General features: G+C 40.2%; 1 protein-coding gene and 1 pseudogene across 1 annotated transcript in view; both read left to right on the top strand.

Moving 5' to 3' along the window:
- Positions 1-18,461, top strand: part of FRAS1 (Fraser extracellular matrix complex subunit 1) — a 478,911-nt gene that overhangs the window by 276,559 nt on the left and 183,891 nt on the right. The window contains exons 24-28 of the mRNA XM_033214331.1: positions 6,991-7,131; positions 8,368-8,508; positions 10,001-10,141; positions 12,574-12,844; positions 16,632-16,716. Of these exons, the coding sequence (XP_033070222.1) occupies positions 6,991-7,131; positions 8,368-8,508; positions 10,001-10,141; positions 12,574-12,844; positions 16,632-16,716 (779 nt within the window). The remainder of the gene's footprint in view (positions 1-6,990; positions 7,132-8,367; positions 8,509-10,000; positions 10,142-12,573; positions 12,845-16,631; positions 16,717-18,461) is intronic.
- LOC117086245 lies at positions 12,052-12,294 on the top strand (annotated as a pseudogene).

Raw genomic sequence — 18,461 nt, 5'->3', positions numbered from 1 at the left:
CTGTTTTCCATAATGGTTGAATTAGTTTACAATCCCACCAACAGTGTAAAAGTGTTCCTATTTCTCCACATCCTCTCCAGCACCTGTTGTTTCCTGACTTTTTAATGATTCCATTCTAACTGGTGTGAGATGGTATCTCATTGTGGTTTTGATTTGCATTTCTCTGATGGCCAGTGATGATGAGCATTTTTTCATGTGTCTGTTGGCTGTGTGAATGTCTTCTTTTGAGAAATGTCTGTTCATATCCTTTCCCCACTTTTTGATGAGGTTGTTTGTTTTTTTCTTGTATATTTGTTTGAGTTCTTTGTAGATTCTGGATATTAGCCCTTTGTCGGATGAGTAGATTGCAAAAATTTTCTCCCATTCTGTAGGTTGCCTGTTCATTCTGATGGTAGTTTCTTTTGCTGTGCAGAAGCTCTTTAGTTTAATTAGATCCCATTTGTCAATTTTGGCTTTTGCTGCTGTTGCTTTTGGTGTTTTAGACATGAAGTCCTTGCCCATGCCTATGTCCTGAATCGTATTACCTAGGTTTTCTTCTAGGGTTTTTATGGTATTAGGTCTAACATTTAAGTCTCTAATCCATCTTGAATTAATCTTCATATAAGGAGTAAGGAAAGGATCCAGTTTCAGCTTTCTACTTATAGCTAGCCAATTTTCCCAGCACCATTATTAAATAGGGAATCCTTTCCCCATTCTTGTTTCTCTCAGGTTTGTCAAAGATCAGATGGCTGTAGATGTGTGGTATTATTTCTGAGGACTCTGTTCTGTTCCATTGGTCTATATCTCTGTTTTGGTACCAGTACCATGCTGTTTTGGTTACTGTAGCCTTGTAGTATAGTTTGAAGTCAGGTAGCGTGACGCCTCCAGCTTTGTCCTTTTGACTTAGGATTGTCTTGGCAATGCGGGCTCTTTTTTGGTTCCATATGAACTTTAAAGCCGTTTTTTCCAATTCTGTGAAGAAAGTCATTGGTAGCTTGATGGGGATGGCCTTGAATCTATAAATCACCTTGGGCAGTATGGCCATTTTCACGATATTGATTCTTCCTATCCATGAGCATGGTATGTTCTTCCATTTGTTTGTGTCCTCTTTGATTTCACTGAGCAGTGGTTTGTAGTTCTCCTTGAAGAGGTCCTTTACATCCCTGTAAGTTGGATTCCTAGGTATTTTATTCTCTTTGAAGCAATTCTGAATGGAAGTTCATTCATGATTTGGCTCTCTGTTTGTCTGTTACTGGTGTATAAGAATGCTTGTGATTTTTGCACATTAATTTTGTATCCTGAGACTTTGCTGAAGTTGTTTATCAGCTTAAGGAGATTTTGGGTTGAGACGATGGGGTTTTCTAAATATACAATCATGTCATCTGCACAGAGGGACAATTTGACTTCTTCTTTTCCTAACTGAATACCCTTGATTTCTTTCTCTTGCTTGATTGCCCTAGCCAGAACTTCCAACACTATGTTGAATAGGAGTGGTGAGAGAGGACATCCCTGTCTTGTGCCAGTTTTCAAAGGGAATTTTTCCAGTTTTTGCCCATTCAGTATGATATTGGCTGTGGGTTTGTCATAAATAGCTCTTATTATTTTGAGGTACGTTCCCTCAATACCAAATTTATTGAGCGTTTTTAGCATGAAGGGCTGTTGAATTTTGTCAAAAGCCTTTTCTGCATCTATTGAGATAATCATGTGGTTCTTGTCTTTGGTTCTGTTTATATGCTGGATTACGTTTATTGATTTGCGAATGTTGAACCAGCCTTGCATCCCAGGGATGAAGCCCACTTGATCATGGTGGATAAGCTTTTTGATGTGCTGCTGAATCCAGTTTGCCAGTATTTTATTGAGGATTTTTGCATCGATGTTCATCAGAGTTATTGGTCTAAAATTCTCTTTTTTTGTTGTGTCTCTGCCAGGCTTTGGTATCAGGATGATGTTGGCCTCATAAAATGAGTTAGGGAGGATTCCCTCTTTTTCTGTTGAGTGGAATAGTTTCAGAAGGAATGGTACCAGCTCCTCCTTGTACCTCTGGTAGAATTCAGCTGTGAATCCATCTGGTCCTGGACTTTTTTTGGGGGTAGGCTATTAATTATTGCCTCAATTTCAGAGCCTGCTATTGGTCTATTCAGGGATTCAACTTCTTCCTGGTTTAGTCTTGGGAGAGTGTAAGTGTCCAGGAAATTATCCATTTCTTCTAGATTTTCTAGTTGATTTGCATAGAGGTGTTTGTAGTATTCTCTGATGGTAGTTTGTATTTCTGTGGGGTCAGTGGTGATATCCCCTTTATCATTTTTTATTGCGTCTATTTGATTCCTCTGTCTTTTCTTCTTTATTAGTCTTGCTAGCGGTCTGTCAATTTTGTTGATCTTTTCAAAAAACCAACCGCTGGATTCACTGATTTTTTGGAGGGTTTTTTGTGTCTCTATCTCCTTCAGTTCTGCTCTGATCTTAGTTATTTCTTGCCTTCTGCTAGCTTTTGAATGTGTTTGCTCTTGCCTCTCTAGTTCTTTTAATTGTGATATTAGAGTGTCAATTTTAGATCTTTCCTGCTTTCTCTTGTGGGCATTTAGTGCTATAAATTTCCCTCTACACACTGCTTTAAATGTGTCCCAGAGATTCTGGTATGTTGTGTCTTTGTTCTCATTGGTTTCAAAGAACATCTTTATTTCTGCCTTCATTTTGTTATGTACCCAGTAGTCATTCAGGAGCAGGTTGTTCAGTTTCCATGTAGTTGAGCGGTTTGGATTGAGTTTCTTAGTCCTGAGTTCTAGTTTGATTGCACTGTGGTCTGAGAGACAGTTTGTTATAATTTCTGTTCTTGTACATTTGCTGAGGAGTGCTTTACTTCCAATTATGTGGTCAATTTTGGAATAAGTGCGATGTGGTGCTGAGAAGAATGTATATTCTGTTGATTTGGGGTGGAGAGTTCTATAGATGTCTATTAGGTCTGCTTGGTGCAGAGATGAGTTCAATTCCTGGATATCCTTGTTAACTTTCTGTCTCGTTGATCTGTCTAATGTTGACAGTGGAGTGTTGAAGTCTCCTATTACTATTGTATGGGAGTCTAAGTCTCTTTGTACGTCTCTAAGGACTTGCTTTATGAATCTGGGTGCTCCTGTATTGAGTGCATATATATTTAGGATAGTTAGCTCTTCCTGTTGAATTGATCCCTTTACCATTATGTAATGGCCTTCTTTGTCTCTTTTGATCTTTGAGAGTTTAAAGTCTGTTTTATCAGAGACTAGGATTGCAACCCCTGCTTTTTTTTTGTTCTCCATTTGCTTGGTAGATCTTCCTCCATCCCTTTATTTTGAGCCTATGTATGTCTCTGCATGTGAGATGGGTCTCCTGAATACAGCAGACTGATGGGTCTTGACTCTTTATCCAGTTTGCCAGTCTGTGTCTTTTAATTGGAGCATTTAGTCTGTTTACATTTAAGGTTAATATTGTTATGTGTGACCTTGATCCAGCCATTATGATATTAACTGGTTATTTTGCTGGTTAGTTGATGCAGTTTCTTCCTAGCCTCGATGGTCTTTACATTTTGGCATGTTTTTGCAATGGCTGGTACCGGTTGTTCCTTTCCATGTTTAGGGCTTCCTTCAGGGTCTCTTGTAAGGCAGGCCTGGTGGTGACAAAATCTCTAAGCATTTGCTTATTTGTAAAGGATTTTATTTCTCCTTCACTGATGAAACTTAGTTTGGCTGGATATGAAATTCTGGGTTGAAAATTCTTTTCTTTAAGAACGTTGAATATTGGCCCCCACTCTCTTCTGGCTTGTAGAGTTTCTGCCGAGAGATCTGCTGTTAGTCTGATGGGCTTCCTTTGTGGGTAACCCGACCTTTCTCTCTGGTTGCCCTTAAGATTCTCTCCTTCATTTCAACTTTGGTGAATCTGGCAATTATGTGTCTTGGAGTTGCTCTTCTGGAGGAGTATCTTTGTGGCGTTCTCTGTATTCCTGAATTTGAATGTTGGCCTGCCCTACTAGGTTGGGGAAGTTCTCCTGGATGATATCCTGAAGAGTGTTTTCCAACTTGGTTCCATTTTCCCCCTCACTTTCAGGCACCCCAATCAGACGTAGATTTGGTCTTTTTACATAATCCCATACTTCTTGCAGGCTTTGTTCATTTCTTTTTCTTCTTTTTTCTTTTGGTTTCTCTTCTCGCTTCATTTCATTCATTTGATCCTCAATCGCTGATACTCTTTCTTCCAGTTGATCGAGTCGGTCACTGAAGCTTGTGGATTTTTCACGTATTTCTCGTGTCATGGTTTTCATTTCTGTCATTTCGTTTATGACCTTCTCTGCATTAATTAGTCTAGCTGTCAATTCTTCCACTCTTTTTTCAAGATTTTTAGTTTCTTTGCTCTGGGTACGTAATTCCTCCTTTAGCTCTGAGAAGTTTGATGGACTGAAGCCTTCTTCTCTCATTTCGTCAAAGTCATTCTCTGACCAGCTTTGATCCGTTGCTGGCGATGGGCTGCGCTCCTCAGTTGAAAATGCAGAAATCACCGGTCTTCTGTGTCGCTCGCGCTGGGAGTGGAGACTGGAGCTGTTCCTATTCGGCCATCTTGCTCCGCCCCCCAAAAATTGAGATTTTCAAATGTTGTTGTTTTTTAACCAGAAGCTCTAGTAGTGTTGGATATGCATCCCGACAGTGCAACTGTAGGTTGAAACAGTGTAGCTGTCATCCCTGCTGGATGGAGCAGGATCTCTTCAGTTCATCAGTCCCCACCATTCCCTTTCTATCACACAAGGCCTACTCTGAAGATACATCACCTTCCTGGGCTGTAGGTGTTTGCATTTACAACTCTAGATTGCTACCTCTAAGCTTGATGAGGTCAGGAGTCATGTCTGATATGTTCATTTCTGCTTAACATACTTAAATGAGTGAAGATGTAGTCCCTGTGTTCAAGGAAATTTATAGGGAGATAATGTCAAATGCCAAGTGCCTTTTTCTTTGCTCTCCAGTAGTTGGAATTCTTGGGGCTTATGCTCTTTGAATGGTAGTGCTCAGCAAGAGGAAAAGCAGAGGTAAAGAACAGGTTTTACTTGCTCCTGTCCATTTCCTCATTCCTGCCTCCTTCCACATTTCTCTCTATCCTTCTGATTCTGGCAGAGAAGCTAGAGCTTAGATATGGTGGTCAAACATCTGTCAAGTAAACTTAGGATGCTATAAGGTTCTGCAAAATTACACACTTTCCATTCCAAGAAATTCTACTTGGTTGTCAACTTAGGTGGTCTGCTGTGTTCAAGACCGCAGAGGTTTTTTCCTTTCTTTTCTTTTTTTTTTTTTTTTGACTTCTAACCAGTAGCTGTCAGTTTGTGGTGAAAAACAAGATTATCACAAATCCACCCCATTATAGATGATTTCATAACTATGCTGGCAGTTTTCAAGGCTCTGTTTTAGTCATTTTCCCTCAGGACTGATTCAGCCAAATAAAGGAATAGGATTAACTTTGTAAGTCTTCTTGGAAGCACGTGTACTGTCTTGCATATTTACCTGATTTCTTTGGGACTTAGAAATATTCTATCAAGGAAGAGAAAAGGTAACTCATGAGAGGTTTCTCCAGTTTCTTAGCAGAAATGGAAGGTGAGATCCAGGGTGGCCCTGAATGGAGGTAGGTTCTCTGAGAGAAACAGTTCAGCAGCAAATGTTTATTGAGTTGTTACTGTATGCCAGGCACTGTGCTAAATTATTGAATTTCATTATTTGATTTTATTCTTCACAATGACTTTATGAAATGGGTACTATTCTCACCCATGTTTTACAGGTGAGAAACCGAGGATAATATAGATAAAAACATTATTATAGGATAATACAGATAAGAAGTAGCAAAGTCATGACTTGAATACAGATTTACCTTTCTTCAAAACCCATGCACTTAACTGGGGTTTAAGCACTTAACTGCTATCCCATCCCATCTTCCATGCATGTAGCACTTCCCTTACCAGCTACAACACTGGCTTTCAAACATTAGTTTTCTGACTGCATCAGAATTGCCTGGGCCATTAAAAACAACAGCAAGAGCAACAACTATAATATTCACAATAACAAGTACAGCAGCAACATGTTTTCCCTTGCCCCATCCCAATCCCTGAGACTCTGATTTGATAAATCTGATGTTGAGCCTAATCCATATTTTTAACAACCTCCCTGGATTATTTGCGTATACATTCAAGGTTAGACCCCTCTAGAACATAAGCTCCTTGATGACAAGTTCTACACTACCACCTTTATATTGCCCCCTCCTGCTGTTCAGTGACTATCCCATAGGTGCTTATGGAGCAAATTAACATGTAATTGAGTCTGTTCTAATGCCTAAATGAGATCTTCTATTGTTTTAGCAACCTCTTTCTTTCTGGACAGGACCTTTATGCCCCATATAATTCTGACATCATTGGTTCCTTCTGTCATTTTGGTCAATGCCTGGTTTTGAGAGATAGAAACTCATGCAACTGGTATTATTGGTGGCAGCAGATGCATTCTTAGTTGAGTCTCTGACATCTCTTTACCTATTGAGCATTGAGTACTTGAAAGAAGTCAGGGTTAGCTGAAAACTGCCAGCATAGTTATGAAATCATTTATAATGGGGTAGATTTGTGATAATCTTGTTTTTCACCACAAACTGACAGGTTTGTGGGGCGAGTTGGCCACTCCCTGAGGCAGGTTTTGCCTGAAGACTTGATGTGGCACAGGGATAAAGAATTAAGACCAGAGTGATCTGGTTTCTCAGCAGCCCTGCTGACAAGCAGGCTTGGCACAAGCATGGAGTGCTCCTTGTACATGTCCATGTCTAACATAATTAGGGAACACTTAAAGCTCAGAGAAGCATTCAGGCTACTACAAGTGGAAACCTCGTTTGAGTCTGCTTATCTGACATCTCTTACATTGTCCTTATTTTACTCCTTGCGGCTGCAAACAGACTCCTCATAAATGAATTTCTGGGTCTGAGGGTGGACAGAAAGGAAGATAATCTAATGCAGACTTTCTCTTTTAGAGTGTGATTGGAGCTGCAGTGCCTGCAGTGGGCCCCTGAAAACAGACTGCCTGCAGTGCATGGATGGCTACGTTCTCCAGGATGGGGCCTGTGTGGAGCAGTGCCGGTCATCATTTTACCAGGACTCGGGCCTCTGCAAGAGTAAGTGTGTAGAGGCCCTGCTGTGTGTTCAGCCATACCTTGGCCACCTCCGGTTTGTACTCTTCTCAGAAGGAAACTGTGGCAAGTTTCCCCTTCTGGCTTTTTACCCAGTTTCTGGTTTCTTTCCTAAGAGCTATCTTTGTTATCATGAACATTTCCCCTTTTCATCTTCCATGCCCTAATAACACATTTGCTAAAATTTGAGGGCAGTATGGGAATCTTGGGCATATAGGACCACACAAACAGGTGTGTGTTAGCTGTTACTTTCAGATTTTCTTAAAAATTGAACAGTCAGGCTCCAGGTGGGAAGGTGTTTGTACCCTAGGCATTTGGGCGTATGGGAAGATCCGATGATTTCACTCACTGACCCCTTCAACCCTCTGTATTGCATATAGCTCACAATCATCTCTCTCTGGCCTAGTATCCCATTTAGCCTCGACTGAACACTACAAAATTCTCAGACCCTGAAATTCCCCTCAAAAGTGTACAGATGGCATTCCTAGGAGTATTCCTGGAGGACTGAAAACTGACTTGATGAACCACAAAAGGTCAACACTTCAGCAAAATAGTATTGAGAGCCAAGGACTAATAATAATAATAGTTGCTTAGGCCAGGAATGGTGGCTCACGTCTGTAATCCCAACACTTTGGGAGGCGGAGGGAGATGGATCACCTGAGGTCGGGAGTTCGAGACCAGCCTGACCAACATGGAGAAACCCCATCTCTACTAAAAATACAAAATTAGCCAAGCATGGTGGCACATGCCTATAATCCCAGCTACTCAGGAAGGCTAAACCAGGAGAATCACTTGAATCTGGGAGGCGGAGGTTGGTTGAGCCAAGATTGTGCCACTGTACTCCAGCCTGGGCAACAAGCAAAACTCCATCTCAAATAATAATAATAATAATAATAATAATAATAATAATGGCTGCTGATATCTGTCATTCACTTTATAGTTTATCTAGCATTTTCCATGGGTGGATAGGACAGTATATCAACCCCCATTTTATAGAGAAGAACACTGAGGCTCAGTGAGGTAGAGTGACTAATCCTAAGTCTCCCAGCTGGTAAGTATCATAGTCACAACCAGAACCCAGACTCCTTCACTCTTCATATGGTCCTTTGCCAGGTACACTAGGCTATACTGCTGCTGGACATCTCATGCTGCCTTCCCACAAGGGCCTGGAGTCCCTGGAAAGCCACACAGATTCCTGATGACTTGACTTTTGTCTTTCAGACTGTGACAGCTACTGTCTCCAGTGCCAAGGTCCCCATGAGTGTACCCGCTGCGAAGGGCCATTTCTCCTCTTGGAAGCCCAGTGCGTCCAGGAATGTGGGAAGGGGTACTTTGCAGATCATGTAAAGCACAAATGCACAGGTAACTTGGAGACTGTTTTGATTATTCTGGAAAGAAGTGAAGGCAGCAAGTAAGTCACATGTGCTGACTCTCAGGTATCCAAGAACACTTAAATTAGAAAGCGGAATGAAAGCCCAGAGAGCTTAGCCTAAGTAATTGATGGCTTCACATGCATATCTGCCATATGTTGGTTAAATAGGATATAGGAGTGTAAGCCAATATTCTCTTACACAAATCAATATTGTCCCCAAAGGTCTTTATGGAAACAAAGCCAATATTTTATGGAATGTAAAGCTTATATTGATCTACAGTGAGGGATCCATTAAGAGTGGATCAGCCCTGTTGATATAGACATAGAATTTTTAGTGTTTAGACTAAATTACCCGTGATTCTGAGAGTATCCTTAAAGAATGGGAATTTTGGGGACAATTTAGTCAAACACACTGGAGCTTTTATGAAACTCAAGTTGAACCCCAAGTCTTAATCTCCTTGTCCACTGGATTAGCTAGAGAGTTTTATCAGTTTTTTCTCATCATATCTATCAAAACTTGGTTTGTATGCCCCACTGTAGTACCTGACATTTAATAATGCTATTAACCAGGCATAGCATTTACATATCACTAAATTTCCCCCATTTGCATTATCTAATTTCATATTCACAATGGCTTGATAAAATATGACAGACACTATGAATCCTGTTTTACAAGTGAAAGAAAAATAAGAGACTTAAAAGTGTTAATCACAGCAACTTAAGATCAGATGTTAAACCCAGGTTTTCTGATTCCAATCCAGGGCCCTTTAAACTATACTGTGTAGCCTCTCTATAACCAAATCTCAACTAAGAAAGCAGAAAAATTAGTCAGTAAAAACTCTTCCTAGAAAATTGTTAACTTGACCCGAAAAGTAATCCTATGGTCCTATTAATAGCTGCTCTCCTCCAGTATTTAAAATACTATTAAATACTACTACTACTAATAACAATAAGAAGAAGAAATACAACGGTGGTAGTAGTAGAACAACTGAGCCCTTCCTGCGTACCTGAAACGCACTGTTTCAGTCACTGCACATTATAACACATATAATCCTCCCAACAATTATTTGCATTAGGTGCTATTAATGTCCCCATTTTTAAGACAAGAAAATTATGGCATCGACTGTGAAACAGAACTTGCCCGAGGTCAACAGCTGGGAAGGTTAGGGAAGGAAGGGTACCTAGAAAGAGTCTGTGCTCTTAATCACTACAAAGGTCTTTTCTTACAAGTCAGTATGGTTAACTTTTTAAACAATTCATGTATGTGTAACATTTTTAGATCGCATTAGGTAAAGCGAGGAGTGTTCCTCTCTATAGATCAGCTCCCTGTACATTCTACGAGGAAACCGTCAGTCTTCTCTTTTGTTACAGTTAGGGCTCATTTGTTGCATGTGCTCTGACTCTTCTGTTTGAAAGCCCTTTATTTCTCTGTTGCTGGTGGTGCCTTGATTGAATCTCATTTAGTGTTTCCTTTTCTAATAGCCTGTCCTCGGGGGTGCTTGCAGTGCAGCCGCAGGGACCGTTGTCACCTCTGTGACCATGGGTTCTTTCTGAAGAGTGGCCTCTGTGTTTACAACTGTGTTCCTGGCTTTTCTGCCCACTCCTCTAATGAGACATGTTCTGGTAAGTGTTTCTCCTCTGATGGCCTGGTGAACTTACCAATAATTTCTCTATGTGAAGGCTGAGTTTGCAGACATAATTGACTTATGTGATACAAAATGCAGCATTCCCAATTTGGGAAAACCCATGGTGCTGCTAAGGAGTAAGGGACTCTTTATAGAATATGGAAAATTGGGAAATCTCAACTTCTATAATCATTGGAAAGGAAAAGAAGCAATCTGTGCCTTAAAAGTCACAGCTATCAGCTAAGAAATTGGCATAAAACTTAGCTAAGTTCCTGAACTACAATCGTGTTATAGAAAATTATATATATACAGTCACACTTTGCTTAATGATGGGGATACATTCTGAGAAATGCATCATTAAGCAGTTTCATCATTGTTTGAACTTCATAGAGTGTAGTTACCCAAACCTAGATGATATAGCCTACTGCACACAAAGGCTATATAATATAGGCTACAAACCTGTACAGCATGTGAGTGTACTGAATACCATAGGCAATTGTAACACAATAGTAAGTATTTGTGTATCTAAACATACCTAAAATAGAAAAGGTACAGTATAATTTTATGGGATCACCACCATATAAGTGGTCTATTGTTGACTGAAATGTTATAGAGCACATGACTATATTTACCTATGATTTATTTATATTTATATAAATTTGTAGAGCTAATTATGTCAAAGTGCAGTGGTACACCCCTTTTCACACATTAGAGATAAATTATAAATAAATAACAAATAGTATGAGGAGTCTGCTTCATGAGGTTCACATGTTTCTAGTGGATGGATTTCAAGCTACTCTGTTTGCCCTTAAAAATATGTAACATCGGCCCGGCGTGGTGGCTCATGCCTGTAATTCCAGCACATTGGGAGGCCGAGGCAGGCAGATCATCTGAGGTCAGGAGTTCAAGACCAGCCTGGTCAACATGGTGAAGCCCTGTCTTTACTAAGAATACAAAAATTAGCACAGTAATGAGCGCCTGTAATCCCAGCTACTCAGGAGGCTGAGGCAGGAGAATCGCTTGAACCCAGGAAGTGGAGGTTATGGTGAGCCGAGATCATGCCACAGTACTCCAGCCTGGGCGACAGAGCAAGACTCCATCTCAAAATAATAATAATAATAATAATAATAATAAGTAACATGTTAAGAAATGAAGCCAGCCTCTTCCAACACATTAATGGACACGTTACCTTAAATAACAAAGAGAAGTGAATTTAAATTCAGTCTTAATTTTGAATCCCAAAAACCTTTATAGGTGAGTAAAGCTTGGGAGGGACATTACTGAGTGTTGGCTTTTGAGAGTCGTTCGTCAAAAACATGAGGCAATATCTTATTGTGGTTATGATTTTGCACCTGCTCATGTGCTTATTGGCCTTTGTGTATCTTCTTTGAAGAAATGCAGATTCAAATTCTTCACCCATTTTAAAAATTGGGTTTTTCATTTTCTATTGTTGAGTTATAGGAGTTCTTTACATATTCTTGATACAAGTCCCTTTGTAGATATATGATTTGTGTGTTTACTCCCATTCTGTGTGTTGTCTTTTCACTTTCTCACAGGTACCCTTTGAATACAAAAGTTTTACATTTTGATGATGTTCATTTATTTTTTCTTTTGTCATGTGTGCTTTTTATGTCTTATCTAAGAAAGCATTGTCTAATTCAAAAATATACTCCTATATTTTCTTCTAAGAGTTTTATAGTTTAATGATTACATTGAAGTCCTATGTTCTTGTCATGTGCATCCAGGGCGGTAACCACTGGGAGGCTTATTGTATACCGTAGCCCAGAATCTCAGCTGTGCAGCTCTGAGTTAACAACATTACAAGTTTATTTAAAATTAAAACAAAAAAAGGGTTGGCACATGGAGGGCAGCTGAAAGGAAAGCTGGAGCTGCCTGTAAGAGGAGAACATGTCCGAGTCAGAGCCAGAGCTCAGCAGGAAGTGAGAGCAGTGTTTGGCAGATGCAGTCGTAAAGATAGGTAGTGGTTTGGAACTAGGACTTGTTTCCTCACCTAAACTTCTTTAAAAGAAGAAAATAGCCATTAACCTTTGGTTTGGCATGGAATTGGGAATGGCCTACTCCAGCCATCGGCATAGTTTCCAGGCTCCTTGTCTTCTATATGGAATGTGTGTCAAAGAACAGGAGCAGTGACTCACACCTGAGGACCCCACTGGGAGGCAAAGAGACATCATGTGTATTCTTCAGGAACACTGAAGCTCCCTAAAGCCAGCTGACAGTTGTGGTCTTTTGTAACGATGTAATACTGTAAACTCCAGCACACTGTTTATGCAGTGAAATCAACTCTGTTTCTTATTTTGTGTTTATTCTCTGGAAATTGTAAGGAGGTGGTCTGAAAAAATAAAAATAAGGGGAAATTGACCTAATTAGGGAAGGTACCACAAGCTTCACCTTTGGGTTCCTGTTTTTCAGGCAAAATACTTACCCCTAGTCTTCATGTGAATGGTTCCCTGATCCTCCCAATTGGTTCAATAAAGCCACTGGATTTTTCCCTCCTGAATGTCCAAGACCAGGAGGGTAGGGTCGAAGATCTCGTGTTTCATGTTGTGAGTGCTCCCACCAATGGTCAGCTAGTGCTCTCAAGAAATGGAAAAGAGGTTCAGCTGGACAAGGCTGGACGTTTTAGCTGGAAAGATGTGAACGAGAAGAAAGTGCGTTTTGTGCACAGCAAAGAAAAACTCAGGTGACTGTGTGTTTTGTTGTTTTCTTCCTGCCTCCTTTTCATCATTGCTTTTCCACTCCTCCACCCTGTCCCGGTCTCTCTTTCTTAATAGCTAACCCTTCTCATCTAGGGAAGATCAATACTCCACAAACCCAAATGCTGTCAGCTGCCTGTCATCATTTCCCTGTGATTGCTCAAAGAACGTGCATCTGTTAGAGACATTTTCGTTTTCTCACATAATTATGGGTAATTCTCTGATGCAACAGAAAAATCCTGGTTCAATTACTCAGATTTTTGGCCCAGCAGAAACAAAAGTGGTCATATACCTAGATGTTACAGCTGCTGCTTCAACATTGTGGCAATACACTGGGAGTGGGTGGCAGAGAGAAAGTGGATGGAGCACATGCTTTTCAAGGTGTTGTATGGTCTCTAGGATTTTAGAGTTGGAAGGAAACTTAGAATCACAGTGAAGTTTTTATTATCCACATTATGGGATTAATTGTGGTTAATTTTTAAGCCTGATTCAGTTTTCCCCTGATGCTTAGCACACTTCTGGCTGCCTTCCCTACCCCAGCTGACATATGCTTCAGGAATGCAATTGAATGTTAACACCAACCCAAGCAAATATAGCTATATAATTAGCAGGGTAAATCTACTCCACAGAAGTCAGGGGGTGCCCCCCAAAGATTAGCCTTTTGGATTATCCTTCATCCTGCTCTACTTCATTAGTGCAGATAATTCAGCATAGACTCTATGTATAAACAAGGAGTTGAAACCCATGGAACAGTGACAAGGGTGCAGTGAGTATTTTCTGCTGTCAACACTAACCTTGAGGGTTGGTTGGTTTTGAGATTTGGGCTGGGAGATAGGTGAGGAGAAAAGTAGATGGCATTTTTCTCTATTGTAATTCAGAGGTGATGATGCCAGTGACCTTGGAAGATCATATTATAGGAATAAGAACAACTAGCATTTATGGAGTGCTAACTTTGAGCCAGGCATCATGTTAAGCACTTTACATGATCTATATATCTCATGTTCCTAGTCTACAGATAAGGAAACTGAGGCCTTGAGAGTATAGGTCATCTTGCCCAAGACCTCTCAACATGTGTGTGCAGAGCTGAGACTCCAAGCCAAGACTGATTCCACAACCCATGCCTTTAGCCACAATGATTTCTGCCTCCCTAATATACTAGGAACAATAGGCATACTTCCCTCCTCAAAGGACAAAAGGTCACCTCATAGAAAAGTATTGCTACAGAGATGAAGCTTAACACTCTGGTGTTTGACGCCATAGACTCCTCAAATTCCTACTATATATTCTGCATTCATTTTTACTATAAGTATTATTATTATTATTTGAGACAGAATCTCACTCTGTCACCCGGGCTGAAGTACAGTGGCATGATCTTGGCTCACCAAAACCTCTGCCTCCTGGGTTCAAGTGATTCTCGTGCCTCAGCCTCCTGAGTAGCTGGGACTAGAGGCACACGCCACCATGCCCAGCTAATTTTTGTATTTTTAGAAGATGTAGGGTTTCACTATATTCGCCAGACTGGTCTCGAACTCCTCACCTCTAGTGATCTGCCTGCCTTGGCCTCCCAAAGTGCTGCAATTACATGCGTGAGCTGCCACACCTGGCCTATTCTTAAGTATTTCTATCACACAGACACACAAACACAGAGTGATACAACTCTGTATAGTAATCCCTTTTCTTGCAGTCGCTTATGAAAAGCATAAAGCTTCATAGACAACCAAGGTCAACCTTCTTGTCTATTTAACTTCTTTAACCTCTCATCACCTGTTTTTTTGTGAAATCATAGCTTTGTACCCCTAAAAGGGACAAAGAATGGCAGTTTAGGAAATACAGTCCTCTTTTTGGGGCACCCATTTTAATACTGGATTCTCTTTATCCAACAAAAGAAAGAATGAGAGGCACAGTAAAAATTCAACAAAAGAAAGAAGGAGAATAATAATAAAATGAGGTTGGTAGAAACCCATGGAAAATAAAATTATTAAAGTCTCTGAATAATACAAAACAAGTAAGTTTGTGTTTTGTTTTGTTTTTAACCACGAAGACACTGACCACGATTCTTCAGGATTGGATTCCTTTGGGATTAGAATGCTTCTGTGGAGTAGAAGACAACCTATAGGTGTAGTTGCCATCACTGGGATAAAATGGTATTGCTGATATACTGAACACTGTTATTGGAACCTCAGTGCCACCAAAAATCATTTTTAAAAAACTATTTTTGTCTTACCATCTCTTCTTTCCTGGAAGGCAATCCATCAGTTACATTCTCTTGAAGCCTGAGGTGGTGGTGGAGAGGGACAGGACTTAAATGGGACAGAAAATGAAGGGAAGATAGAAGAGAAGGGAAGACAAAAATAGTTTTTTAAAAAACAATCAGGTTTATTGAGGTATAATTTGCATTCAATAAAATCCCCCATTTTGAAGTGTATTGTTCTATAAATATTAATAACTGTATACAGTTTTGCAGTCTTGTGACCACAACCATAGTCAATATGTAAAATAGTTTCATTACCCCAAAAGTCTCCTTTTTATAGTTGCTCCTTTTCCCCCAGTCACTGGTGACCACTGATCCAGTTTTACTGCTATAGTTTTGTGGTTTTTAAAACGTTAGGTGAATGGAATCCAACAATATGTAGCCTTTTGTTTCTGTCTTTTGCCATAATGCTTTTGAGATCCATCCACATTCTTTCATGTATAAATAGTAGTTCCAAGAATAACTTCAAAAGAACTTTTAAAACAATGGTCCCTCTGGTAGATTAGAATTCAAAAATACCCATAATGCAGTAGTCCTATATCTTACCAGTCAGCAGCAAGTTCTGTTCTTGGTTTGGCTTTGAAGGTGGGTAAGTCTTACCTTCCCTCTAGCAGTCTCTGAAGCTGCTTGAACAACGGCTTATTTTATTATTAATTGGGACTCTTTGGTTGCAAGTAATGGAAGTAAACTTAAACTAGATTAGCAAAAATGTAAGGTTTGTTATAACATTGCAGGAGTGGCTCAGATCTCAAAGGCACCAAGGGCAATTGTGCTCCAGGACAGTATGGAAGCAAGGACTGGGAAGAGGAAGCAGGAATCAACTCTTCTGTCATCCCTGTGTCTCTTTGCTTGTAGGCTTCATTCACTTCTCTCTTACAGGCAGACTTGTTCTACACCATAGACTCTGGTTGTCCTGTAGTCAAATGCGGAGACTGACTGCTGGCTCTTGGGCCAGTTGCAAATCTCCAGAATCAGCCATCCTTCCCTAGTCTGTCCACAATGACTATGTGTGGGCTGGTGGGGAGTGAGGGGAGATGAACAGCCATGTAATACAGACATTGCAAACATTGTTACCGGGGGCCCACACACATGAATTGGGCATGGGTTAGGAAGAGCATTTGTTGGGAAGAGGGAATCGTGAAGAACTGGTCAGAGACTATAAAAGATTCCTTTCAATTCTTCAGTTTAACCATTAGCCTACGATATATTGCTAATCTGCCTTGGCCTGACAACTCATTTTTCAGTCTTTTCTTTATTCAGTTTAGAAAGATAGGAAATAAAATGGTTACATAATTATTATAATTGTTATAAGGAGATTTAAGAACACACAGTATTTTTACCTGAATCTTACTATGTTCATCTTTATCTGGTAGTTTTTCTTTATAGTATGAATATGACATTGCTGCAGCAGTTTGATCCAAATTCTTACCTACACATAACCTGAAAATGTTTTTAAGCCTTTTCTGTCTAAAGTCTAATGTAATGATTATATTTTCTTATTCCTTTCTTTGGGACTTCTTTAGGAAAGGTTACTTTTTCCTGAAAATTAGTGACCAGCAGTTCTTCTCTGAGCCACAGCTGATCAACATACAAGCGTTTTCAACACAGGTAATAAAAATGGCCAAGGAATTAATAACTTTACATGCCTACTAGTTCTCAAGCACAAAATCCAGGTTCCCTGTGGATTTAATGAAAATGATTGCATTAAATTAATCTAGTCTTGGCTTCCTCTTGAGATGCCACGGGAGTAATTTTTAGGACTTCTGGGTAATAACAACAGCAGCAACCAAAATTACTAATATTCCTCTAGTACTTAGTGTTATAGTCTTAGTGTTTCACTTAAGTAACTCAGTTAATCCTTATGCCAATATTATGAGGTATTATTGTTTCCAATTTACAGACAAGGAAGCAAAGTCACAAGAAGGTGACGTAACTTGTCTATGGTAATATAGCTAATAAATAGGGAGTCAATGTCTGTGCCCAGTAAATCTGGCTACAGAGGCAGTGTTCTTAACCATTACATGATACCTAACTTTACTTTACTGAATCTGCTAGCAGCCCTCCCAAATAATTGGCAGGGTGCAGTGGCTCATGCCTATAATCTCAGCACTTTGGGAGGCTGAGGCAGGTGGATTGCTTGGGCCCAGGAGTTTGAAGCCAGCCTGAGCACCATGGCGAAACCCCATCTATACTGAAACAGAAAAAAAATGCAAAAGATTAGCTGGGCCTGGTGATGCATTCCTGTAGTCCCAGCTACTTGGGAAGCTGAGATGGGAGGATCACCTGAGCTCAGGAAGATTGAGGCTGCAATGAATGACGATCATGCCACCGTGCCCCAGCCTGAGCAACACAGTGAGACCCTGTCTCAAACAAACAAACCAACAAAAAAGACTGTCTTTATTTTTAGGTGGAGTTTGTTGTATCTTTCTCTAGTATGTGGAATTTGTAGCAGTTAGAGAATATTATTAAGGATCTACTTAAATGAGGTTCCAGTGTGCCAGTGTGGCCGTCAACAAAACACAGACATGAGGAAGTCATGGTAGATGCTGTAAAACTCAGTGTGATGGCCCTTTGAACTCACCTCTTATCATTCATCTCCGTCAAGTTGTACTTATGGGACCAGTATACATATAGTGGTAGCTACTCTAGGAACTGGGCTTGAGGGATTGAAGAGCCAAAATGTGCAAAGAATAGGGAAATAGGTATATTCATAAGTTATGAAAAGCAAGAGAGTGGAATATTCTCCTGAGGAACCAAGACTAGCTAAATATCCAGATGTCAGTATCATGTTATTCATGATTCAAGGAAGGACACTAGATTATTGTTTTTCATCTGATGTTTTTATATATTCTGTCCAAAAATGAAAGGATCGTGGATAACACAGACTTGAACCAGAGGTGGCTTCAGAATGATATTAATAGCCCAGTTCACCTCTTCTTGATGATATTATCACATCAGGGATAAATTGGAGTTTAATGATTTGAAAATGATCCTAAGTTAATTTGATCTCATGGGTGAGCAAAATATATAAATTTTGTTTTAATTAAAGCTAAAACAGGCTGGGCTCAGTGGCTTATGCCTGTAATCCCAGCAATTTGGGAGGCCGAAGTGGGTGGATCACCCGAGGTCAGGAGTTCGAGACCAGCCTGGCCAACATGGTGAAACCACGTCTCTACTGAGAATGCAAAAATTAGCCGGGTGTGTGGTGATGGACACCTGTAATCCCAGCTACTCAGGAGGCTGAGGCAGGAGACTAGCTTGAACCAGGGAGGTGGAAGTTGCAGTGAGCTAAGATCATGCCACTGCACTCCAGCCTGGGCAACAGAGTGAGACTCTGTCTAAAAAAAAAAAAA

Source organism: Trachypithecus francoisi, unplaced genomic scaffold, assembly GCF_009764315.1.
Source record: "Trachypithecus francoisi isolate TF-2019V2 unplaced genomic scaffold, Tfra_2.0 Lachesis_group1, whole genome shotgun sequence".
Lineage (NCBI taxonomy): Eukaryota > Metazoa > Chordata > Mammalia > Primates > Cercopithecidae > Trachypithecus > Trachypithecus francoisi.
This window is presented reverse-complemented; position numbering and strand designations above follow the sequence as displayed.